Source organism: Pelodiscus sinensis, chromosome 3 (genome assembly GCF_049634645.1).
Source record: "Pelodiscus sinensis isolate JC-2024 chromosome 3, ASM4963464v1, whole genome shotgun sequence".
NCBI lineage: Eukaryota > Metazoa > Chordata > Testudines > Trionychidae > Pelodiscus > Pelodiscus sinensis.
The window spans coordinates 126,280,651-126,306,020 of NC_134713.1; the positions used below are offsets into that span (position 1 = coordinate 126,280,651).

The 25,370-nt window shown below is 43.8% G+C and overlaps 1 protein-coding gene and 1 long non-coding RNA gene across 10 annotated transcripts in view; one reads left to right on the plus strand and one right to left on the minus strand.

The window, feature by feature from the left end:
- Positions 1-23,360, plus strand: part of LOC102457026 (uncharacterized) — a 34,582-nt gene extending 11,222 nt beyond the window's left edge. For 3 of the 9 annotated variants that reach the window (XM_075924766.1, XM_075924765.1, XM_075924767.1), the window contains 2 exons: positions 5,135-6,082; positions 10,400-11,057. In XM_075924766.1, coding sequence (XP_075780881.1) covers positions 5,568-6,082; positions 10,400-10,847 — 963 coding nt within the window. In that variant the 5' untranslated portion in view covers positions 5,135-5,567 and the 3' untranslated portion in view covers positions 10,848-11,057. Of the gene's footprint in view, positions 1-5,134; positions 6,083-6,498; positions 11,058-13,096; positions 15,334-22,071 lie in introns of those variants that run through there. The other 6 variants (XR_012902817.1, XR_012902816.1, XR_012902813.1 and 3 more) reach the window with 6 other exon arrangements.
- LOC112545617 (uncharacterized) overlaps positions 9,044-25,370 on the minus strand; it is a 105,148-nt gene continuing 88,821 nt past the window's right edge. The window contains exons 3-6 of the long non-coding RNA XR_012902818.1: positions 20,102-20,255; positions 11,073-11,222; positions 9,561-9,745; positions 9,044-9,176 (exon numbers count right to left, since the gene is read on the minus strand). This is a non-coding gene — a long non-coding RNA (uncharacterized LOC112545617). The remainder of the gene's footprint in view (positions 9,177-9,560; positions 9,746-11,072; positions 11,223-20,101; positions 20,256-25,370) is intronic.

Here is a 25,370-nt window from a genome sequence, read left to right on the forward strand (position 1 = left end):
GTGTCCCATCCTGTACTGCTCTTATCTTGATCAGAGTGACTTTTCACATTGATGTAATCAGGCCCACCAATGGGGAGAGACAAAGGGGGCCTTGCAATTTTAAAAGGCCTGCGGCTCCCAGCCGTTGCTGCTACTACAGCAGCATCAGTGGTGGCTGGAGCCCCCAGCCCTTTAAATCATTATCAGGAATCCTAAGAGGTGTGTGCTGCCCAGCACCGAAGGGTTGCCTGGGGGAGAGTAGTCCCAGCACTGCCCCTTCTGCCTGAGGTCCCGTCCCTCCTGGTGCCCACCCCCTCCACCTCCATCTTGCCCATGTCCCTGTGACGTCTGTTGCCTGCCCTGGGTGAAATGCTTCAACAAGATCATGCGTTAAAATTAGCACCCAGTGGAGAAGTCATCTCTGACTGCACTACTTGGGTAGTCAGCTTGCTCTTCTTGGACACAAAGGTGTGGCCCTTGTGCCTTGACCGGTTGCCTGTATGGCCCTTGAGCAGAGGTACTCAACATTAGCCCAAGCAAGCTACACATATACTTCCTCCCTAAGCATGGCAAAAGGGAGTGAATCTAGTTACTACCATATTCACAATGTGCTGACTTGGCTCTAGTGCCTCTGGGCAGTTTACAGTAAATTTACTTCACTTCTCAAATACTATTCGCTTAAGTGCAATGAACAGTCTGCAGGGAACTGCTGAGAGTTCCTCTTCCTTTGCATTACCATACCAGCCTGTTCGCATGGTGGTAGGGATCAGATACTGAGAAATGACCATTTGCACCCTTATCTGTATTGCAGTGGCACCTAGAAGCTTCAGTCACACTGGAACTCGATTGTCATAAACACATAGTAAGGTGTTATCCCTGCCCCCAAAAGAGTGCACAGAGAGATGCTCGTGCTCTATCAGTAGTTGTGCCAGGGTTTGTAGCTTTGAAGCTGCACAAGAGAGCTTACAAATGGGTAATTAAAGAATCATGACCACTGCCTATCATCTGTAAAGCCAGGCAAGTGCTGTCACCATTCACCCTTATGAACTATCCTTTCACATACTTCAGATCCGTTCTATTTTACCTACCTCGAATGAAGCCCAGCACTTTGCTACTACTAAGCCGTTCAAAGATTTGTGGCATTGCATTAAACTCATGTCCCTTACATTTGGTTCCAATACTACCTCTCACTGTAGTCACTCTTTCCTTGGATGTAGCATAGCCTGGATTCTTGGCACTAATATGACAATGATCAACACAAAGCAAAGGACCTTCTGGGTCTGAGTAAGGTTAAGGACAAACAAAAATGGGGGACTTGGGAAAGTCCCTGTTTCCTGAAGATGACCCAAATTGTCCTTCATAAGCAGAAGCTGGGCTTGGGCAGTACTTGTGTGACGGAGTAAATTGTGTCAGCCGAAAAGTCATATTTGATATGAATAGGATTGTTGAAAATTTGGAAACATCAGCAAAAGAAGACAGAGAGGCCCTGGGAGAGGGAAGCATTCTAACCATTTCAAAAAGAGACACATCTACTTACTAATGAATCAGCACCAGCAAGAAAGGAAACCACTGTTTCTGGAAAAAGCGGGTGAATCACCCATGCAAGTTCCAAGAAGATTTTGCATTAATGTTCCTTAAGAGATAGGAAGTGGAAATCTACCTTATTTTCCAAGAAAAATGGAGATTAACCCACTTTGCAGGAGACTGCCCCTGCACAGACATTGGAGTCCCATGTTTTATTCAAATAGGAACAAGATAGTTAAGCTGACAATACTGGTTAAAACCTGACCTCTTCAAAGCGATCAAAGATATAATTTACAGGCCTGCATAGACAGCAGGAGAGATTCCTAGGAGAGAAGGAGATGGGGTCTCTCTGCATGATTGATGCTCACAGGCACAAAGGGCTGATACTCAGGGCACAAAGGGCTGATACTCAGGGCATGTCTTTACTACCCACCGGATCTATAAGCAGCAATCGATCCAGCGGAAGTTGATTTATTGTGTCTAGTATAGATGGGCTAAATCAACTGCTGTGTGCTCTCCTGTAAACTCCAGTACTCCACCAGAACAAGTGAAGGTAGAGTCAACGGGAGAGTGTCAGCTGTTGAATTATCACAGTGAAGATACCACAGTAAGTAGATCTAAGTACATCTACTTCAGCTACATTATTCACATAGCTGAAGTTGCATAACTTAGATTAACAGGTCGCGGTAGCGTAGACTAGGTCCACAACACTGAGATGAACCAAGAGGGGGCCTGAGACTCTGCCTGAGTGTGCACTAATGTGATGTGTGCACCTTATATGTAATAACTTGAATGATTTGGGCTCACCGAGGCAAGGCTTAGGAACCACAGGCATAGATGTGTTTTCTGTGCCATTCGTGTTTGATTTAGATTGATTTTTATTTAAGAACATTTGGATCTCAGACTCTGTCTGGCACAATGCACCACATTCTGTCCAGAAGACATGTCAGCAACCCCCTTCACCATCTGAGGAGACCAGTTCCATGCCCAAGCCACCCTCCGGTTTTAGTGAATGGTCAGACAGGGGTTATGTCCCATAGATGCGGTCACTGCTCTGGCTGGATTCTTCCTTAATGTTCTTCCATATATAAAGAGTAAACATCTAATCTAACAAGTCACCCAGGCAAAACAAGGAAAACAAATGGAAAAAGAACCCGTGTAAATTCTCCCCAAAAGCATCATGTGTTTGCCTTATTTTATGTCAGCAGCCGTCTAGAAAGTGAAAGTGCTCTCAGAAATGGGAGGCGTCACAGCACATTAGCAGGAAGGCTCCTATCATTTAAAGGGGTAAGACAGGAAAGTGAATGATAACACTTTCGACAAGCATAGATACACCTGAAGCATGCGATGTGCAATGGTGACAGGCAACAAACACACACACTTGATGAGCAGGGTAACATTTTGTGACCGTAGGTCTTCCCATAGCTCCTGATTATCAAACATGACTTCTCAGCTACTGTAATGCAGCTCTTCCCTGAGGTGCAACCCAACAGCAGCTTACAGTGCCTAGCATAATGGAGCCCCATCCTTGTTGGTCCCTAGTCACTACTGCAATAAACATAATAAATAAATATAAATACAATGAATAAAAATGGTGCAGAATAATTTAAAAGGAATAAAAGGAACAACCACATAATCTCAAATAGTGAAGGGGAAGTTTCTCCTCCTAGAAGCTGATGCAATAGTTTAAAAAAGATGTCTACTAATAATACTAATGCTACCACTGCTACTTGAAATTCTGAAACATAATCATCCAGCCGTCATCTGGTCAGAAGAACAATCTGCCTCCGCTGTATCAGGCCAAGTTCATATTACGTACTAATGCCATGTGTTTCACTTTCTTCCTCTTCTCACACTCCGAGTGCATATTGAGCAAACAGCAAAACCCCCTCACTGTGTCTGTTTCAGCCCATACTCATTCTATACAGGCTTTAGAAAAAAACCTTAAAAGAAGAACTGATTTCTGAGATTTTCCTGTTGCAAGAAACTTTAACCACTATTGTATTTTTGCGTGTTTGCTTGTTACAGTTGCTATTTCTGGAACTGGTGGACAGTTCCTCTTTGGCAAAAGTACTTCATTCAGGGCTAGGCTATGTCAGCTTTCTTACTGGCCTTCAGGATTGCTAATTTTTACAAGTAATTCCCTATAAAAATTACGGACACAATTGTGTGTGTATTTTTACATGCATGCCTGGGCTCCTGGAATTTTAAAATCAGGCTGACAATGTTTAGTGAAAAGTAAGAACAGATGTGATGTATAGGACTGACAAAAACCAAGTACAGTATTCAAAGACCACAAGTTTCGATACCTAAACCATCCCTTGTAGGCTGATGCCTAGATTAGCTTTAAACATGTGCAGTGAAGATGATTTCATAACCTTCTTTGACCGGGGGAGGGGAAGGGTGGAAAGAGGAAGGAAGGTTCATATAATTTGTATGTACAACTTTGCATATAATTTTTCCCATGATTCTTCTTGCAAGTCTCTCTTTTGCCAATTCTTTAGCACTAGGGCTATCTTACAAGCATTTGTTTCTTAGGCAATCAGCTGCTTGTGACAATATATTTTACACTACTATGGCAATTTTAAGATCCAGTTCTTGGTTCATTTTCCAAACATTAATGAACATTTTATCCCCATGTTACATATGTGCTAATAAATAGAAATCAAGTGAGTGACTTGACCAAGACCCTGCAGCAAATCTGTGGCAGAACCATGAATAGCTAGTAGAAAATTTTGAATTCCTTTGTGTTGCAAATAAGAGCTTGGAGTTCCTTGTGTCTCTATGCTCAAGTCACACTAATCTGCATCAGAAAATAAGACTTCCTTTTAAAAAATGTGTATAACTCATTATATTCCAATTTGATAATATAATAATTTGTCTTTTCCCTTTATTATTAAAAAAGTACTGCAGAATGCTACAACTATGATCCCAAATGCTACACTAGTAGTATTATAAATGAGAGCCTTTTGGAATATTATTACACAGTACATTAACATAATTTTGTAAGACGATTCACAGACCTTATAAGAGCATAAGATTGGCCATAGAGCATCAGACCAAAGATTCCATCTAGCCCAGTAGCCTGACTTGAGACAGTGGGCAGTGCAGTTGCCCCAGAGAGAATGAACAGAACAAGTAATCACATGATTCATCCCGTTGCTCATTCTCAGCCCTGGCAAACAGAGACTAGGGACACCATCCCAGTGAACAGCCATTGATGGACCTATCCTCCACAAATTTTTATTGTTCTTTTTTGAATCTGTCATTGTCTTGGCCTTCACAATATCCCTTGGCAAGGAGTTCCACAGGTTGACACTACACTGTGTGAATTTATACTTTCATTTCTTTGTTTTACACCTACTGTCTCTTAATTTCATTTGGTGACCCCTAGTTCTTACGTTATGAAAAAGTAAATAGCATTCTCTTATCTACTTTCTCTACCACCAGGCATGATGTTATAAACCTCAAAGCATGCTACAAAAACAATTAATACTGTTCTACCTCCCATGCAAACTTTTGATTTTTTATAAACCCTAATTACATGGAAGAGTTTTTGTTTATCAGTGTTAACAGTTTAACTGCAATCATATTTGTCATTTCTCATCCCAGTCTTTTGTTTTTTATTCAGATATGTTTATACTGTTATACTTCACTGCCAACACTCGTGACCTGACTGTTGGTTTGTTTATACCTACCAGCATGTTTCTTGTGGTAGTCAGTTGAACTGAATGGAAGTAAACTGGACTGAATGGCTACGTCTACACGATGTGCTTATTTTGAAATAAACTATTTTGGAATAGCACATCCACACTACAAATCGCCATTGAAATAGTGCAGAATTATATCAAAATAGCGTGTTCACACTGGAGTCTAAATGGCATTTAAGGCCACATGAAGCACTTCAGGCAGGGCATCAGGACAGCAATCACTTCCTGTAGCTGCTTCCTGAGGCTAGCTAAGGCTAGTGCTTAAAGGGGGTCCCCTCTACAGTTGTGTCTCAGACTCTTCTCCATTGCCTACCTCCTTGAGGGACAGCAAACTCTTCCCTCTATGTGTTCCGGATGACCTTGCAGACGCCACAGCACTTCCAGCATGGAACAGACCCTGCTGCAAAGCAGTACCAGGCTCTTAGACCTCCTGCTGCAACTCCGGGCACAGTTCCTGCAGGCTGCCCATGTGGTGCTGCAGGAGGTCGACGATCAGCCTGGAATGGGGGAATCTCCTCACCCAGGTCCAGGCACTCCTCATGCACCACATTCCCTCCCACCAGCACATTGTGCGCCGCTGCTTCTGGCGCCGTGAGACCAGTACCAATTGGTGGGATCGCATCGTCATGGAGCGGTGGGATGACCAGCAGTGGCTCCAGAACTTCGGCATGCAGAAGGACACCTTTCTGGAGCTCTGCGAATGGCTCATCTCTGCTCTCCGGTGACAGGACACCCGGAGGAGACCCGCCAACCCCCTCCAGAAGCAGGCACCATCATACTTTGGAAGCTCGCCACACCGGAGAAGCTACCGCTCTGTGGGAAACCAGTTCAGAGTGCGGAGAACAACCGTCGGGGCCATGCTCATGCAGGTATCACTCTTTTACTACTGTCCTAGGAGGGTGGTGAAGCACTGGAATGGGGGTCCCTAGGGAAAGGGGTGGAATCTCCATCCCTAGAGGTTTTTCAGTCCAAGCTTCACAAAGCCCTGCCAAGGGTGCAGTACTTGGGGTTGCTCCTGGTGTGGGAAGGGGGTTGGGCTCGGGGACCACTCAAGGGCTCTGGAAACCCTGTGATTTTATGTCTCTACGATCCTATTGGTGGTGAAGGCCATCAACACCATCCTGCTGCACAGGGTCATCACCCTGAGTGACGTGGATCCCATCATTGCTGGCTTTGCTGCCATGGGCTTTCCCACCAGGAGCTTTCCCAACTGCAGGGCGGCCACTGATGGCACCCACATCCCCATCCTATCCTCCAACCACTGTGCCTCGGATTTCCTCAATAGGAAGGGGTGCTTTTCCATGGTTCTGCAGGCCCTCGTGGACCACTGGAGCCGGTTCATGGACATGTACATCAGGTGGTCAGGGAAAGCGCACGACACGTGTTCAGGAACTCCAGCCTCTTCCAGAGGATTCACGCCAGAGGTGGACATGCCTATGTGCATCAGGGGTGACGCAGTCTACCCCTTGCTCATGAAGCCCTACACGGGACACTGGACCCCACGAAGGAGACCTCCAACACCAGGCTCAGCAGGTGCAGCATCGTTGTGGAGGGTGCCTTCGGCCACTTGAAGGGAAGGTTCCGGAGCCTCCTCACCTACCTGGTCTTTGGTGACCAAAATAACCCCCAGGTGATGGCAGCTTGCTGTGTGCTCCACAACCTTTGTGAGAACAAGGGGGGGAATTTCCCGTCAGGGTGGGGGGCAGAGGCTGAGCAGTTGGCTAGGGCTTTTGAGCAGCTACACACCACTGCCATCCGGCAAGCCCATCAGGGGGCTGTGCTCATCTGGAAGGCCTTGAGGGAGCGTTTCAGAACAAAGCCAACCATGCGACTCTCCCCTAGGCCACCCCACTAGGAGCCTCTGCATTGCCCCTCTGTGCCTTTCCTTCTCCATCTCTCCCTCCCCCTGCTCTTCCTTCCCCCCTCACCTGCAGATAAAATAAAACAGACTTTTTGTTTTGAAACAATACACTCAGTCATTTTTATGTAGGGAATATATAACTGGGGAGGGACTGATGAAAGAACCGGGGGGGGGGGGGGAAGGGACTCAGAGATGACGCTGGGACTGGCGCCTGCCTCAGGTGTGTCGGGACACCTGGCTGCCCGAGAGGTACCACCACTTCATGTGCATGGCCCTCAGTGGCCCTGGGGCGGAGGTAGGAGAAGCTGGGGGGTGGAGGCAGGGATGGGTACTCCAGGGACTAGGGGGAGAGTGGGTGATGGTGCTGGGGTTTGGTGGATGGCGGATGTAGGAGGGGGGTGGGAAAAAGAGAGAGGTGGCTGGTGGACCAATTGATAGCCATGACCAGGGATAGCAGGGCCAGTGTGGTGCCACAAGCCCTATCCCTTCTGCCTGCAGTTTTAAACCCTGCAGGAGACGGGAAGCTATAGAGTTTTGAGGGGTGTGGACAGAGTGGCCACCAGAGTAGCTGTTAGAAAGCCCTGGAGGCCAATTATTTCAAAACCACCACAGCTGAGCGTCCACCCTCACCCTATTTCGAAATAGCAATTTTAAAGTAGGCATTATTCCTCGTTGAATGAGAGGTTATTATTTCGCTATAGCAAGCCCGTTATTTCGAAATAATTTCAAACTAGTGCGCTTGCTGTGTGGATGCTCGCTTTATTATTTCAAAATAACACAACTCATTTCTAAAGAACTCTGTAGTGTGGACACGCCTTAAGTGTGTGAACATGCCATATACAGTCAACTATTTGACACTCCATTTGCACCCAAAACCTGAGGAGAGGCCCCAGCATTCATATACACCCCACTGTGAAACAAAATATCTATTTAAATGAAGTAGGCAACAAAATTTAGTCTACAGACTAAAAAAATAACCTAGTTCATTTTACGTGTCATTTGTCCTCTTCCTGTCACACACCCGAGTGGGGAACCTTTTTTATACAGATGTATGAACTATGAGATTTTTCTTCATTCATCATAGTGAAGGGGTAGGTGAATCTGTGGCTTGAGCTTACCCACTCATTCGTAATAGCAAAGAACATGTTAAGTGTACAGTACAGGAGAATTCAGTCTAAGATGCTATAAAATGAGATAGGTGATTTTTTTTCAAAGTCAATTGATCCTATAACAGTTCCTCTGAGGCTACACCATACCATACTATCGCATGTTGTGCAATACTGATTTTGCAGAGTTTTCTGTTACATAGGGAGATGTGCCTGGATGTCCCCTAAATCCAAACATCTCTGCACTTTACAATGAATTAGAGATTTGAATTTTGCAGAAATCTCATTTTTCTGATTTGAGGGTTTGAAAATCTGCCTGTAGAACTCATTTTTAACAGGCCAGTCCTGATGTCTTACAGTATTCCCTTTGATACAGATGTACAAAGCTTCTTTTATCTCTCATATCCATCCGTCACAGAGCTAAAAGTATTCTTACTGTACCATTTTCCTCTGCCACTCCCCCTCCAATCTATCCTCCCTCGAGGCCCTGTATCACAGCTACACTTCATCTGTTTTAGAGGAAAGGAGGACGTGCTGATGGAACCTACAGTGGCTGAAAGAAAAGATGGACATATCTAGCACATGCCAAGAAAATAAACATGAAATATAAAGCATTGTCCGATGCCCAGCAATTCTGAGAAACTTGTCACTTTCTCACTTTGATTTGATTATTTTACAAGCTCAAAGAATGGAGGATTGGATGTTACGCAGCAAACTGCCCCAGGAAATAATTCACTCATTCACCACTGCAGACTTCAAGGAAAATTCAGTGAAGGGGGGAAATAAAAGTCAATTTCTCTGCAAAATATCCAGTTTCTCAGATGCATTAACAGTCACTATGTGAAAAGAATGTTTGCGTTTGGTGTCCCTCCAAATCTCGTGGCTATTTGAGGATTCTGGAGAATGTATTTACTCCATTGCTAACTGCTAGAACAGATTTATTCTGCAGATTGGGCCTTGCCATGCGCTGAACGATTACACAGGCCTGCAGGGAGTCTGAAAGCATAAACATTTCATAAGAGAGATTCTGCAGACAGGAGGCCAGAGACAGTTGACTCTGGGTAATCATTTGTGTTTTGCTTAAAACAACAACAACAACAACAACAAAACCCCTTCTGTTGCCATATCAGAGCTGCACACACATACCAGAATACAGGCTTTTTCTGCAATGGGCAGGGAATAAATCAGGACTGGTCTAAGAATGAAGGTGCCAGTTGGCTGAAAGCTATTCACAATCCAACCATCTTCCTCGTGTTTAATATAGAGATAAACCCAACGAAGATTATAGATCCCCGCATGCAATGCTTTGTCTTGACTTATGTAGGCAAATTCATGAAAAAAATGTGGGTTCTTGTTGGACCAGTCGTGTGGTTCACCCACCTTCATTTTGTTCTTCTCCTGTGGCCTCTGAAGAGTTTTCGTAAGTTCCCATTCAGACGAAGTAAAAATATCTCTGGTATCAAATATACAGTATTCTGCTCAGATACCACAGTGATAGGTGCCCTTGAAATACATAGGAGATTTCCCTTGAGTCAGACTTGCCACTCTTACACAGAATGGAGCTCCTACAGAAATCAAATGCAGAAAGTGATTAGAAGCGGGTTTTGGGGCTTCATTTCCACCATCATTCTCCTCCAGCCTATTGTTTACCCAAGTCTGTATCCCTGGCTTCTATAGACGTTAGGCAATTTTCTGTCCTTCTCCAGAGTGCAAGAATCCCCTCCCTCACAGCTTGCACTGCTTCTTGCTGAAGTCACAATTCCCTTCAAACAAATGAAGCACAGAAACTGAGAAAATCCACCATTTTCACAGAATATTTATTTCTCACACTGTGCAAAATGCCACCACAAATGGTGAAATACTGCCCCGCGAATGACCCAACAAGGCTTGCCAGTCATCCTGAAATTTGTGGGATGCCCCACTTACAGGTGAGCCAACAGCCTCTCCAGGTCCCTGAGCAAGGTGAGGGGCCTAGCTCTACACTGCCAGAAGGGGCAGGGCCTAGGGTTGCCAGATGTCCGGTATTCAACCGGACGCTCTGTTTTTTGGGCCCTCTGTCTGGTAAAAAAAAATCCAGAAAATATTGGACATGTGCAATGTCTGGTATTTTCTGGTTTCTGGCTGGGCGCCCGACGGAAGCCTGGCGGCAGTGGGGGGAGTGGCTGGAAGGCGGGGCGCGATCAGCTCTGGAAGCCCTCAGCTGGTTGCGTCTGACATAGGAGTGACGCCGTGGAGAGGAGGAGAAGCCCTGTCTGTGTTCCTGAGTGCTGTTCAGGCGTGTTGCGGAGCTGTAGCCGGACTCGCTTGTGCTTCGCCGGGACCCTGCGTGGGACAGGCAGCGCCCTGGTATCTGCATGTGCCCAGGTCAGTCCTGCTCCCCACTGGCTGATTCTCTCCCCTCCCTGCTCCCCCCCCAGCCAGCTCCGCTCCCCCCGACCCCCTCCCGGCCAGCCCTCCTTCCTGTTAGCCAGTTCTCCTCCTCCCAATCTCCCCAGGCCAGCCCCACTCCCCCCGACACCTCACCCCGATCTCCCCCAGCCAGCCCCACTGCCCCCAATCCCCCCTCCTCCAGCCCTGCTTCCCGTTCACCCCCCCACCTCCTCCCGGCCAGTCCCGCCCCCCCGCCTCCCCCCTCCCCCGATCATGTGTGTCCGGTATTTTTTCTGAAGCTACCTGGTAACCCTAGCAGGGCCTGGCAACCAGTCCTCAGTGTTCCCCAGTCCAATCCCCGCTTCAACACAGTCCAGAGTGCATCTGTCACCTGGGGCTCTTGGCAGTGATTTAAAGGGCCCAGGGCTGCCACTGCTTAATCACTGGGCCCCAGGGCAATTGCCCCTTTTGCCCACCCATAACCCATCAGTGGGCCTGGTAACTTCATCCCCCTAGCCTCACCTGACTTGCACAGCTTGAGGTTAATTGAAGACTGTGACTTCACATGTAGCTTCAGTACAGACCTCCATAGTGCGATGTGCTGGAGCAACAAAGTCACAAGGAGTAAAATATTGTGACAGCATCCTGGCACCGTACTGCAATTATTTTGACCTGCAGGAAAAAAAAATTCCAGTCCCACCAGGGGTAATCAAATGTGTTGGGGTTGAGGGGTGGAGGGGGACGGTGTCTGTGCTTTTTAGTTTGTTTCTGTTTTTTTTTTTTTTTTTTTTCGTCAAGGTACAAATTTCTTGGTCAAGATATAGTCAAGGTCCAATATTCAGAAAAACATCTGGTGGTCCAGATTTGGCCCATGATCTATCTAGTGACTGTCCCTGCATTAGGGAGTTTGTGCCTGTGAAACACATTGAAAATGCAAAGCAATGTATAGATGTAAAATATTATTTTATGGGATTGGACCTGATTGGTCTCCAGTATAACTGTCCCTCTGTCCTGTCTCAGCTATTGTGATCTTCTGATGAATTATATTTGCTGTCACTTCCTGGAGGTGAACTCTCAAGGATCAGTGGCTCCACAGTTTTAGAGAAAGGCCTTCACCTTTAGATCCTGATCTCTCTCTAAGTCCACCAGGATCTGATATAGCAAGCTCTGAGCCATAGTGTAAGACTGCCCTCTTATTACTGCCCTCTGGACTATTTTTCCATCTGAGTACATAAGTGGATTTAGCAGTCTTTTTTAGACCTTACCTTTGCTGATTTTGTATTTGTAGTAGAATGAGCCCAGGGACAAAGGCAATAAGTGCTGGGTTTTACTCTACTGTGATGCAATAAACAAACAGTAGCAGCATTCAGTGTTGCCTGCTGTCTCAATCAACTTTTTTTAAACAAAGCCCTTATCTTGCTTGCATAACCACTGACTAGAAAGGATGCTATATGACCATAAGTGATTTGAGCACTTAAAAATAGGCAAGAACATTTAGGACTATAGGATCTCTGAGTCCGTTAAAGGCCTTCTTGAAGTGGTTTCTTCACCCCATCCCACAATAGTGAACTTTTAAAATTCATTTTAAAGCCAAGATTCCAAGTTTACCATTTTAGACAATGTTTTTGATCATCCTTGAAACAAAAAGCCGTTTCCACATGCATAGATTCTCCCATACCAGGCCCCTTATCTTCCAGCCAACATTATATATCACAAAAGCCATGATTTATATTCGTCTGGCAGTATTGCCAGCAATGTCAAGTTTTTCCCACACAGCTCTATAGAAAGCTAATTTTATTACACTGGCCTAGGACTTCTAAATAAACAAACAAACCCAAATTCCAAGTCTCCCAGTTTGTCCCATTCTGACTAGTCTGATGCCTAACTATAGCTCTTTGTTCTGCTCTTTAATAATTGTGGATGCTGCTGCCCACATGAAATGTTATGCACATGTTCAGATCATGAGAAACCACACACATCTCCTCTTTTGAAAATCCACTATTGTGCATGTATACAAGCTCTGGATGATGCCCTGCCATGATTTTGTACCATGAAATTCCTATTGAAATCAACAGACATTTTGCTTGCAGAGAGATGACAGGATTTGGCCTGAAGACTGGAATATATTGTACAGTAATACACTTTCCTTTTTTCTTTTGCCACATACATGTGGAAAGAGAAGCTGTGCACTTAAGAGAATCATCAGAGGCTTCATAAGTAATTTAGCAGCCATTTATATTACAATTTTTAAAACCCTGCAGTGTAAATCACTGTTTTTACTTATTGCATGAGAATTTCAACTTATTTTATTGACGTTGCATCATTTGCCAATTGCTTTGCCACTTGTGTGTGTTGAGGTCATCACTAATTTATAGAGAAAATCTCCCATCCCCCCTTTAATATTTTATCTAGATTTTCTGAAATACATAAATAAGCAATACTCAGACATGACATAACTGAATGCAATATCCAAGTCCTTATTAGGTCCATGGGACCTCTGTGTTCAAAACCATATGTGTTACATTATAGATTATGTCATTCCCTAGGAGGACTATCGGAAAGGATATAATTACACTGTACAATCTGTTCCGTAAGGACAGACACAGCAAAACTGAAATGCAGATACGACTGACACTTTGATGTAAGAGTCAAAGCTGTCAAACAGCAACAGAACTCGAGTGGCATGTGAGAGTATAAAGATTAACCCTGTAACCTCAGCTACCCCTAATTTTCCTTCAGTGTTGCCTGGTCAATTAATGACCTTTACATTGTTCTGAGTTCACCCACTGGAAAGAATAATGCAAGCACATCAGCGAGCTACGTTCTAAAGGACACACAGGGGAAAGTGACTTCAGATCGCATATTAGAAAAATGATGGCACAACAAACAGAATAAAGCAAGGAACATGTGATTTGGGCCAACCAACCCCTGCATCTATGTTCTTCAATGATGGAGGAAGGAACTTGTGAAGGATACCACACATACTTGATTTGTCCTTGAGCACACAATGTTTATAATGTCTAGTTCTTAGTGATTCACCTCTAGTCAAAGGGAGTCAAAGTCTGGAATTTTATCACTTGGCTTACGTATCAAATGTTCATAAAAGATGACCTTCTGCCACAGTGAGTTCCCAGTTACTAACATAGTGCCAATCCCCAATTAGCACCAAAGCAATGCCTTGGCACAAAGGAGGACAAAAAATTAGTACTTGTTGAAATATTGTTTTAATTGTCTCTGATATCACAGAAAAATCCTGAACCAAACATTAACTGCAGCATGTGAGCTAATCTGGGACATTTTAAACATTTGTACGGAGTTTTATCTCACACAGAAATGTAGCTTGTGTGGGGTCCAATTGAAATTAATGGTAAAACTCCCGCTGACTTCAGCAGGAGCGGATCCATTAAAGTCTATGGCAATTGGCACTAGAACACAAAATCACTGATTCTCCTCTCAATTACATCTATGTAAATCAAGAGTAGCTTCACTGGTGTGAAGCAAGTCACATCGTTATAAACCAAAGCACGTACAATTTCTTGGATGTGTAACTATGCTAGTGCTGGGAGGAGAAAGGTGCAGGGTAAAGGCATACTAGTGTTTAAGTGAACCGTACTGTTAGTTTTTTTCATTATTTTTGCAGGGGCGGCCTGTCCATATAGGCCAGGCATGTCCAAAGTCCAGCCCGCGGGCCAATTGCGGCCCGTGTTCCGGTTTAATACGGCCCCCCAGGTAATTTGGCAATATCTATCTTTTATGGCCCCCAACGAATCCATATGTATTGAGATGAATACATTGTAAAATCTCAGTTAATGTCAGTTGGTCTAAATCAGTTATAAATATATTTGGACACAACATGTATACTTGGTGTTATGTTCCTGTTCATATTTTTTGAACTTAAAAGTTGACAGACAACCTTTATTACCAATAATATGTAATGTACTTTACAATGTTCCTGACATATATTTCAGCTTCCTGGATTTTTTTTTCATCTGGCCTTCAGATATGAAAGGCAGAGTGATTTAACACCTGTTTAGATTTGTCATCCATGTGACGAAATGAAAAGTATGCCGTTTGCAATAAACTTTGCATAAAATAGTTAATTTGCATTTAATTTTAATGGTTCAAAGAATGTCAGGCAAAATGGTCGGCCCTCACACATGTTCACTTCATCAATTCTGGCCCTCGTTGAAAAAAGTTTGGACACCCCTGATATAGGCGAACGAGGCGGTTGCCTAGGGCACCAAGTTAAATGGGGCGCCAAATGGTGGCGCAATATTGTTGAGGGGTTTGGAGGTGGGGGGCGCCAAATGCATGGTTCGCCTAGGGTTCCAGTTGCTGGCAGCTAGTCTAGGGCCGCCCCTGTAATTTGAGCAGCTACAGCTAGAGAAAGAAAAACCAGAATGTTAAATTCAAAGATCTTAGAATTTCAGGGGGTTCAAGTTCCGATTCCTAGATCACAACTTGCCATTATAGCTGGTACTGGGTTCAATCTATGGGAGCTGCCATTCTCATGTTCCACCCAAGATGGTGGAACCTGTGTTAGAACAAGTGAACACATCTGATTCCCACCATTCAAAATAGAAGGAATCTCATAACATCTAGTATTTGGTGCCGAAACCTTACAAGAACAATTTACGTTGTCTGCTGTCTGGAAACCCAAGTAGGGATGCAATAGTGTAGTTGATTAACAGATTAACCGATAAGCAAAAGCTTACAAGTTAATGCTACAGAATACACGCATTTCTTCCCCCCCTCCCCATGCCAGTAAATTTTTTTTAGCAGGCTCATCAGCAGTCCAGCTCAGCCCTGGCTTGTGCCGGGTCCAGGACCTACCCTCGCTGTGACTCTGAATTTAAACTGTATTAGGAGCCAGGTGAGCAGGCAGCCCAGCTCAGTTCCGGCCCCCAAGACAGGGGCTGCTGCCACCTCTGTATTAGAGGCAGCAGCACAGGGCAACAGGCAGCCAGTCTGCAAGGGGAGCTGGTTTTTAAGCTGGCTCCCCTTGTGAACCAGCTCCTGCCTGGCACTCCCCTGTCCCCCCCCCCCCCCCTCCCACCGCTGCTGCCTCTAATATAGAGGCAGCAGCATGAAATAGCAGGGGACTCCTCAGGAGTGAGGCTGGAGCTCAGAATAGTCAAGTAACCAATAAGAATTCATGAGGTTAATCAACTATTCAATTAACCAATATTTAACTTCCCAAACCCAAGTCCTATCCTCAAACCTGAACATTAACCGAAACTTGGATCCAACACCTGATCCAAGCAGAACCTCCTCAGACTACCTTTATTTGCAACCGTGAAATGAACATATTTTGCATTCCCTGTTGACTTGGGCAACTTTCCTCCCTCTCTCAAATGACAAACTACCTCCCAGCCCTATCTCCAGACATTTATTTAATTTCTGATATGAGGAAAGGAAACTATTTTCCCCTCCAGGGTCCAAGATTTTGTACCATTAAAAACTGAAAAATAAATAAAACCATAACCAGCTGTAAAAATATTCGCTAAAGAAGTTGCAGATGTTCCTAGGAAAGCTACTGAATATTTTGGCACCTTTGCTCTGTCACGGAAAGTAAAACATGATATTCAGTTATGGCTGTTGTGTGAGTTTATACAATTTAAGTCAGTTGAGACAAATAGGTACTGGATAGAGCTAAAGGGAACGTGGATTAGATAGGCCAAATTGGTTAAGGTTTTCAAAAGCACCTAAGAGATTTAGGAGCCTAAGTCACTGGGGGTATGTCTATACTACGGGACAAGGTCGAATTAAGATATGCAACTTCAGCTATATTAATTGCGTAGCTCAGTGGTCTCCAACCTTTTTAAGCATGAGATCACTTTTTGAATTTAAGTGCAATCCAGGATCTACCTCAAACCCAAACACCCTTGCCCCGCCTCCTTCCGCCCCTTCCCTGAGACCCCACCCTGCTCACTCCATCCTCCCTCCCCCATCCTCACTCACTTTTACTAGGCTGGGGGAAGGAGTTTTGGGTGCAGGAGAGGTTCAGGACTGGGGCCGGGGTTTGGAATGCAGGCTCCAGCTGGGCACTGCTTACCACAGGTGGCTTCTGGATGGTTGTGGTGCAGGGGGCTAAGGCAGGCTCACCCCTCCCCCTCTTCCTCTTCTTCCCATGCCCTGCATAGCAAGCAGGAGGCTCCCACGGGTGGGGAGCAACTCCAAGGCATAGGGCAGAAGCTGCACAGCAGTGCTGAGAGAGGAAGATGAAGTGCCTGCACTTGACAGCCTCTCAGCCAAACCTCTCAGGATCACCCGTCAAAGGCTCCAAGATCTACCAGTAGATCCCGATCTACTGGTTGGTGCCCACTGGCGTAGCTGAAGATGAAGTGCCTTAGCTCAACTTTTGGCGCTGTCCACACTGCAGGAAGTCAAAAGGAGAACACTCCCCCTTCGGCTTCCCTTCCTCTTCATGAAAACAGGACTATTGGCATTGACCAGCGTGTCCCTCTCAGTTTATATTAGCGTGTCTTAACCAGATCCACTAGTTCGAACCCTGGAAGATCGACAGCAGCAGCTTCGATTATCTCTGTAGTGTAGGCAAAACCTGGGTGAAATCCTAGCACCACTAAAGCCAATACCAAAACTCCCAGCGACTTCATTTAGGCCAGAATTTCACCCTTCGACTTTAAATGAAAGTTAAGTTATCAAGTGTCTGAGCCACTTTGATGGGACATAGGTTTTAAATCACGTAAGTACTTTAAAACATTTTACCTATTAAGACTACAGACCACGGCCACACTGAGTGATGCAGGAATATGTAAATTATTTGGCCTTATTCCACTAAGAAATTGAACACTGGAATGAAAATTCACCCCGAAAGAGAGCAAGCTGACATTTGGGTTTCCATCAGAAACTCCGTTTAAGCCTGGCTAGTGGGTGTCACTGAGAGAACATTCTGAATCAGCGCACTCCCCAGCAGTCCTAGACATACTCCTCTGTCTTCAAGGAAGGTTGTGGTTAAGTTGTATTGCCTCTACTTCCCTCGGTAGTGGACTTACCCAATTTCAGATGCCTCCAGAAAACATCATGCCCATCCACCAAATACTTTCCATTCCCCAAACTCCTTGATTTTCCTCTGCCTGACTCCTCAAAGGGACAGCCCATTTCTGACTTCCTTTTTCTTCCCAACACTTTATTTCCCTCTGACCACTACACAGTGAGGTCCCATGGATCCAAGGAGTCTGACTTATTTCACGCTAAAGACAAGAGCCATAACACCTAACCAAGTCTAGAAAGGAAAGGAAGTGATGCTGCCTACAGTTAGCTTAACCAATTTATCAGTTATGGGAAAGAAGGCAACATGAATGCAAATTAGTTTTCTCAAAAAGACAGAGAGAAAGCCTAGTCACAAAACACCACCATCAAGAGGAGTGTAACCAGATTGTCTAGTGGTTAGAGCACAGACTGAGAAACAGGAACATGAATTCTAGTCCAAGATCTGTAATTGATACACTTGTTTAACCTTTTTTGTGTCTTAGCTTTCCCAACTATACGATTGCAATAATATTTAAAGGGCTTTCAAAAAGTGGATGAGACCTTCAGATGACAAATACTAATATGAAGTATTATTGCTACTAAAAGGAAAGTCACATCAGCAGGCCTCCTGATGGAAGAGGACAAAGGGGACAACTGTCCCAGGACCCAGCAATTCAAAAGGGTCTGGGGGATTCCAACCACTGCAGCCAGTCCTGTAGGAGCAGTGGTGGCCTGAGCCCCGGGCTCTTTAAATTGCCATTGGAGTGCTGTGCTGGCATGCTTGAGGAAGCTCTGAGGGCTGGGGAGGTGCGGGGGGAACACATCGCACAGCATGCTCCCGACAGTGCTGAGGGCTGGCTGCCCCCCACAACTCTGCCCCTTCCATCTGGAGCCCTCCCCATCTTGCCTGGGAGCCCAACAAGTCTATCAGCCCCGCCCCCCCAGCACATCAGTGATGAGTGAACCCTCCAAACTTTTACTTGTTTGGGATTCCGAGAAACATTTAACAGGTCAAAGTGAATCTACAAAATTGAGCTGGACTTCTCAGCTCTTTTATAAGGTTGCTGGAATAGCCTTTCCCACAATACTTCAGGACTCTAGATCTCAGTGCCAGCCAGGAATCAAGAATTGAAGATGTGTACAAGAATGGAATATTATTCAATAATCGTATATTTTCCAACACCAAAATAGGGTTGGTATATCTCCAGCTTTATGGCTGGGAAAAGTTTTGAGTCCATTTTTATAGACTATAGCAGGGACCATCATTTACTTCATGTTTGGGCAACACAATGAGGTCCTGATCTGGCTGAAGGCTATGGATACCACTGCAATACAAATCATGAACATTATCTCAAGAGGGTTCTCTTAATCCTACCATTGATGCTCCGCATGTCAACAGCTATGATGACAATTATTAGCAACATAGATATCACAACTGGAAAACATTTTTAGGTCATCTAATCTATCCCAAAGTAGTAGAGCATTTCTCCAGAAAGCATACTGTAAGATTTCCTCTCAGACATTTAGTTTTCCAACAGAAGCCGTTCATCATTTAATCTCTAATCTAACAGATATCACATTGCTGAAAATGTCCTCAATCTTCGGTTCTACCAGGACAATGAAGAGGCATACCATGTACTCTCTGCAAATAAAATATCCATCCAAGGAAAATATGTTGCTGTATTCACTGAAGTACTTACATTTTGATATGCCACAACTATGCCTGGCAAATACTGGATGGTGACAATGTCTCCAGAAAGAGAAAGAATGTGCATGTCCTGGAAACATAAAGGAGGCCCAAGCCATAAACTTCAAACCCATCTCCAAACTTTCCCAAAGTTCATAACTGTTTGGTTGTGAGATTTTGCTTTCAGCAAGCTTATGAAAAAGGGAATGCGGAACCCTATTTATGCAGGATTCCTCTCCCCCCCAGCATCTCAGCCTTCCTTAAACTTACCCGCTAATGCAGGGCTACTCAACATGTGGCCCACAGTGTGGTTTGGGTTTATGCGGGGCTCAACACGTGGCCCATGGGTGGGATCCTGTGAAAGTGGCCTCCACTGGGAACAATGGCAAGACATCTCAGAGGTGGGGTGAGCACTGAAAGATGCAAGCAGATGGGCTGGCTGGAACAGATGGGTACACGGTGTTGGCATTTCTAGCCCTGAGGAAGGAGGTGCCGGGAGCACCGGGGCATTGTGGGAAGTGCTTTGTATTCATGCCATGAATGTGCAACCACACTTAAGTTGTGGCCCTCGGCATTTGCTGTGAGTATCATTGTGGCCCCCGGGGGTTCCAAAGTTGAGTAGCCCTGTGCTGATGTCTGATGAGGAAAGAAACAAAATCACAGATCCATAATACTTGAGTTTGACTGAATGATGACAATTCCACATTAAACAACATCAGAGCACCCACAGCTGCATCAACATCATCTATAAAAAGCATGACACTACACAAAGCTTTGGCTAAGAAAGCCAAGAGCCTAAAATCAGCCAAGGTTTGGAACAAAGCCATTTCTGAATTCTCATGTAAAATGATGCTGCTGCCATATTGCTTACCTTCCACTGAGGTTTTCCACAAATTAACAGCTGTAGCAGACTCACAAGAAAACATGGGCTGCATCCAAGTCTTTATTCTTTAGAAATGTTGTTTAATTTCATTCTGTTCCATATGGAGAGGATGGGCGGGGTAATAATAGCCTAAAACCAAAATCTGAGAAAGAGATTGGGTATAAATCTAACATATGGTGCAATGGAAAGAAAGCAGATAACTAAAATAGCAAACGTGGTGGCCTGAATCCTTATTCCATTACCCCAGTGTGACAGAGTGGAGAATCAGACCCATTAAAACTATTTTTGACTCAGCCCTAACAATCTGTGACAATCTCTGACCATCATAACCACTTTGATAAGGTTAGACTCATTCTGTATTCTTTCCAGTAAAAAACCACTAAGGGACAACTCATTCCTATTTAAGTCAGAGATAAAACACCCAGCGACTAGAGCGAGAATACAGTTTGGCAGCAAGCGCAGAGAAAATTGCATATTTTTGTTGGTTTGTTGAGGTGCAACTGGCAAGGTGATATCAGGCTGCTATTGCTGGTTTCATATCATTGCCTTTTCCTTTGGTTTGAACTTAGACGTCAGCTATTTTCACCAAGCACCATACTGAGTGATATAAAGGGATTTATTTTGAGTGACAACGCAACCCTACTTAAACCAGAAAGTACTTTGATTTTCAACATGTGCAGATGGCTTTTAGAGTCGCTTGAGACAGAGCGAACAGCCAAGCTGGCAATAAGATAAGAATTCTTAGAATTAGAAGACATTGATTCAAATGCTGTGTTGTCTTCTAGAGATGTGTGACTGACATTCTAATTAGACTTGGCAGAGTAAGATTTTTACTGGTAAATGTCAATTTTAAACACATACACTCTCTCACACACAAACTGACAAAAAATTCTGTGGATAATAATCTAAGTGTACACATAGGCAAAGCGGGCAAAATGCTGCGTAAGAAATTATGAGAGTTTGATTTAAGGATATTTACTTTCTATGTTTTGCTACAATGTCACCAATTTGTATTTTAGCAGTTATAACACTTTAATTTTCTGAATCTCATTATCTATTGTCATTAAAAATTATCCGATCCACCTATTGACACACCATAATTTTGCACAACTGTGAACATTTAAATAGACACAAATCTTTAAAAATCCTTAAAATCAAACATTGATGTCCATCACAATTAACAAAAAAGAAAAACTGGGTTCTGCCAAGCCTCGTTATAATATTTTGCATGTAGATAGGGCTCTTCAATAAGAGGACTCAGATATTACTTAGTTTCACTGCCAGTGTAATCCAGATATACAGTCCATTTTATGTAACACCGAAACAGTAACACTTGCATGGATTATATCTGACTATGGTTACTAAGGAAGATGCTGAAAATCTGCCTTACAATATAAGTGTTGAGAAGATGCCTTTGCAAATAATATTTTGGTATGCCCAAAATATTAACTGGAAGACAGCATCACCAATATTTGACTTACTTTGCAATCCATCTATAGTGGATACAAACTTTAGCCTATAAGGCAATTTTGCCCAGTGGATAAGGTTTTTGACAACAAGACAGGGGTTCTGCTGTTAGCCAGCCACCGACGTTCTGGGTGACCTTGGGCAGGTCGATTTGTAACCCACACACCCATGGATATGTTTCACTGTCTTTACTTTGTTCAGTTTGTAAACTGTCTGGGGTAAGGAATTCTGCATCTGTACTTTGCCGAGCACAATGGGGAGTTGATCTCACTTGGGACCCTTGGATGCTGCTGCAACACATCACACAGTAGTAATGAAATGCAGCGTGATGTGGTTCAAACATTTTATCAGTTACAGGTAGGAAATCGGCAATGTGAACAGCAAATAAACAATGAAACGTCAGATTCCCAAGCAGGAACTGCAGACTTATATTTTTTTCAGATCACTTCTGTCACCATTACAATTCAAGAACATTTTGTCTTATCTTGCAGGAATAACTGTCATCTATAATGTTTATAAACCATCTGATACCAAAGTGTCATGTCCCCTAAAGTAACCAAAAACACTTTCCAGGATCTTTTAGGAAACCTGAACAAAGTGCTACTAAGCGTTCCCGCTGCTGTATGGATGAAGACAGACAAATGATCTCCCAGATCTTTTCAGTTGTGAATTGAGCAAGTTAAAACAACTGTGGGTTTCTTTGAACACTGGCTCATTGTAAAGGGGAACTGGGTAGTAATCTGGGGCTTAAGGGAAGGGCAACTCTTAATAAAATGATATTACTTAATGATATAGTCTTTTTCCTCAGTAAATCTTGATGCAATTTACAAAAGAAGAAAAGCAGCATTACCCACACTTTACAGCTGCAACGACAGACACACAAAGAGATAAAGAGCACAATTTTCAAAAGTGACTAAGGGTTATACTTTTAAAGGTTTTAATCTTTTATTTCAGTGGGAGTTAGGCATCTAAACACCTTTCAAAGCCTGGCCCTAAATCAGTTAGGAGCCTAAATCCCATAGAAAGTCAATGGAAATGAAACTCCTAGCTCAGTCACTTGGATCTATGTTTCTAAAAGCTCTTAAGTGACATGTCCAAGATCACAGACCATGTTAGTGTCAAAGGCAAGGATAGAACGCAACTATTCTGGCACCCGGTTTAGCACACTAGTCACAGGACTATGCTGGTTCACTTAATGCTACTTTCACACCATCTATAAATACAGTTTGTTGCAAGGAGGTTGGCCTTGATTCACAAAGGTACTTAGGTACCTAAGCCCCAGGCATAGGCAACCAGGTCCCAGTTTTAGGCTCCACTATGACCTACAAAGCTCCCACTGAACCCTGTCTTAAAAAAGGATCTTAATGAATCTACAAGTGGTTTGACAGACCAGAACCTGGAGGCCATGCTATCCTATAAGGATTGCACAAAACAAGACACAGATGTGGTGGTGGACAAACACCGCTCGGAAGTTGGTTGGTTCCAAAACCTCCGCTACTGACACCTCAATCTGGGACAATTCCTCAGATTTGTCACCTAAAAAGAATAGCTCAGGTTTGGGAATCTCCCTAACATCCTCAGCCATAAAGACTGAAGCAAAGAATTCATTTAGTTTCTCTGCAACAACCTTATCATCTTTGAGTGCTCCTTTAGCATCTCAATCATCCAAGGTCCCCACTGATTGTTTAGCAGGCTTCCTGTTTTTGATGTACTTAAAAACATTTTGCTATTATTTTTTGAGTTTTTGGCTAGCTGTTCTTCAAACTCCTTTTTGGCTTTTCTTATTACAGTAAACTTCCGATAATCCGGCACCTTTAGGACCCAGGGGGTGCCGGACTATCAGAAGGGGGGGCTATGAGGGGTCTGGAGTGGGGTGGGAGGGGATGCCACTCCAGACCCCTCATAGCCCCCCCTTATGATAGTCCGGCTCTGCCCCAGGCGTCCCTGATTCAGCCGCTGTTGGTCAGTTTCAGCAGCAGCTGAATGGGGGAAGCCTGTCCGGCTGCCCCAGCACTTCCGGGTTCCTGATGGTGCTGGACCATCAGGAGTCCCGGAGCATTGGATGCCGGACTAATGGAGTTTTACTGTATATTTTTACGCTTAATTTGACAGAGTTTATGCTCCTTTCTCTTTTCCTCACTAGGATTAAACTTCCACTTTTTAAAAGATGTCTTTTTATCTCACTGCTTCTTTTACTTGGTTAAGCCATGGTGGCACTTTTTTTGGTTCTCTTACTGTGTTTTTTAATTTGGGGTATACATTTAATTTGGGCCTCTATTATGGTGTCTTTGAAAAGTTTCCATGCAGCTTGTAGGGATTTTACTTTTGTCACTGTGCCTTTTAATTTCTGTTTACTAACCTTCTCATTTTCATGTAGTTCCCCTTTCTGAAATTAAATGCCACACTGTTGGGCTGCTGAGGTGTTTTTCGCACCACAGGGATGTTAAATTTTATTACATTATGGTCACTCTTTCCAAACGGTTCAGTTATATTTACCTCTTGGACCAGATCCTGCGCTGCACTTAGGATAAAATCAAGAATTGTCTCTCCCTTGTGGGTTCCAGAACCAGCTGCTCCAAGAAACAGTCGTTGAAGGTGTCAAGAAATTTTATCTCTGCATCCTGTCCCGAGGTGATGAGTACCCAGTCAATATGGGAACAGTTGAAATCCCCCACCATTATTGAGTTTTTTATTTTGATAGCCTCTCTAATTTCCCTTAGCATTTCATAGTCACTATCACTGTCCGGATCAGGTGGTTGATAATATATCCCTACTGCTACATTCTTATTATTAAAGCATGGAATTACTACCCATAGAGATTCTATGGAACATTTTGGCTCATTTAAGATTTTTACACTTCATTTGATTCTACATTTCCTTTCATGTATAGTGCCACTCCCCCACCAGCATGACCTATGCTCCATTTTATTGGCTATTTGGTGGTCTATGTGAAATGGTCTCAATCCAGATACTGGCTTTCAGATGCCCATATTACACAAACATCAAGATATTAGGAAAAAATAAGAAAAATAACTTTCAATAACCGCCCACACTATACAACTACATTCATGTAGAACAATGACTAGCTGTGTGCAAGAAAAATAATGTACAAGTAATTCTGGTAAATACAATTTCTGCTCATCCCTCCAAACCTGAGGTTAAAAAAAAAGTGAGTTTATCAGTTAGGGGCTCTATACTCATTGCGCTATCTTCAATACCTAAGAAAGGAAGCACTGTCAGTGTTCTCCAATTGTTTCCAATAGCTGGTGTGATTATTTCCAGCAGTTGGTTTGTCATGAATTGACACTTATTTTGTCAACTGATTTCAAGTGAAACTGCAGCCCCCTCCTTAGAGGCCTTTCAGAAACATACAGATTACTCATTACAGATTTTTAAGAACCTTCTAAAAGTAGCACGTAGAGTTTGCCTACCAATCAGTGTCAGCTGTCCTCCTACAACAGCTTAAAATAAGTAATTTTGAATGGGAGAAGAGAGGAAAGGAATGCTCAGAAAGATGCAGTCATTTTCCAGACTTTATAAGTAGACCTGAAACTATTCTCGTGTAGAAAAATTCTCTCAGCTGTCACCAGCAGTCATGTTTTCAAAATTAGACAGGTGAGAGAAAATATTATTGCACTTTCGTTAGACGCAACAAATCCTGCATCTTGGTAGGGGGCTTAGACTAGATGACTCTTATGATCCATTCCAACCCTATGATTCTATGAGCAAACTGAATATTGCTTGCACAAAAATATTCATGCAAAATGGGTAACTGCAAATGCAAAAGGTC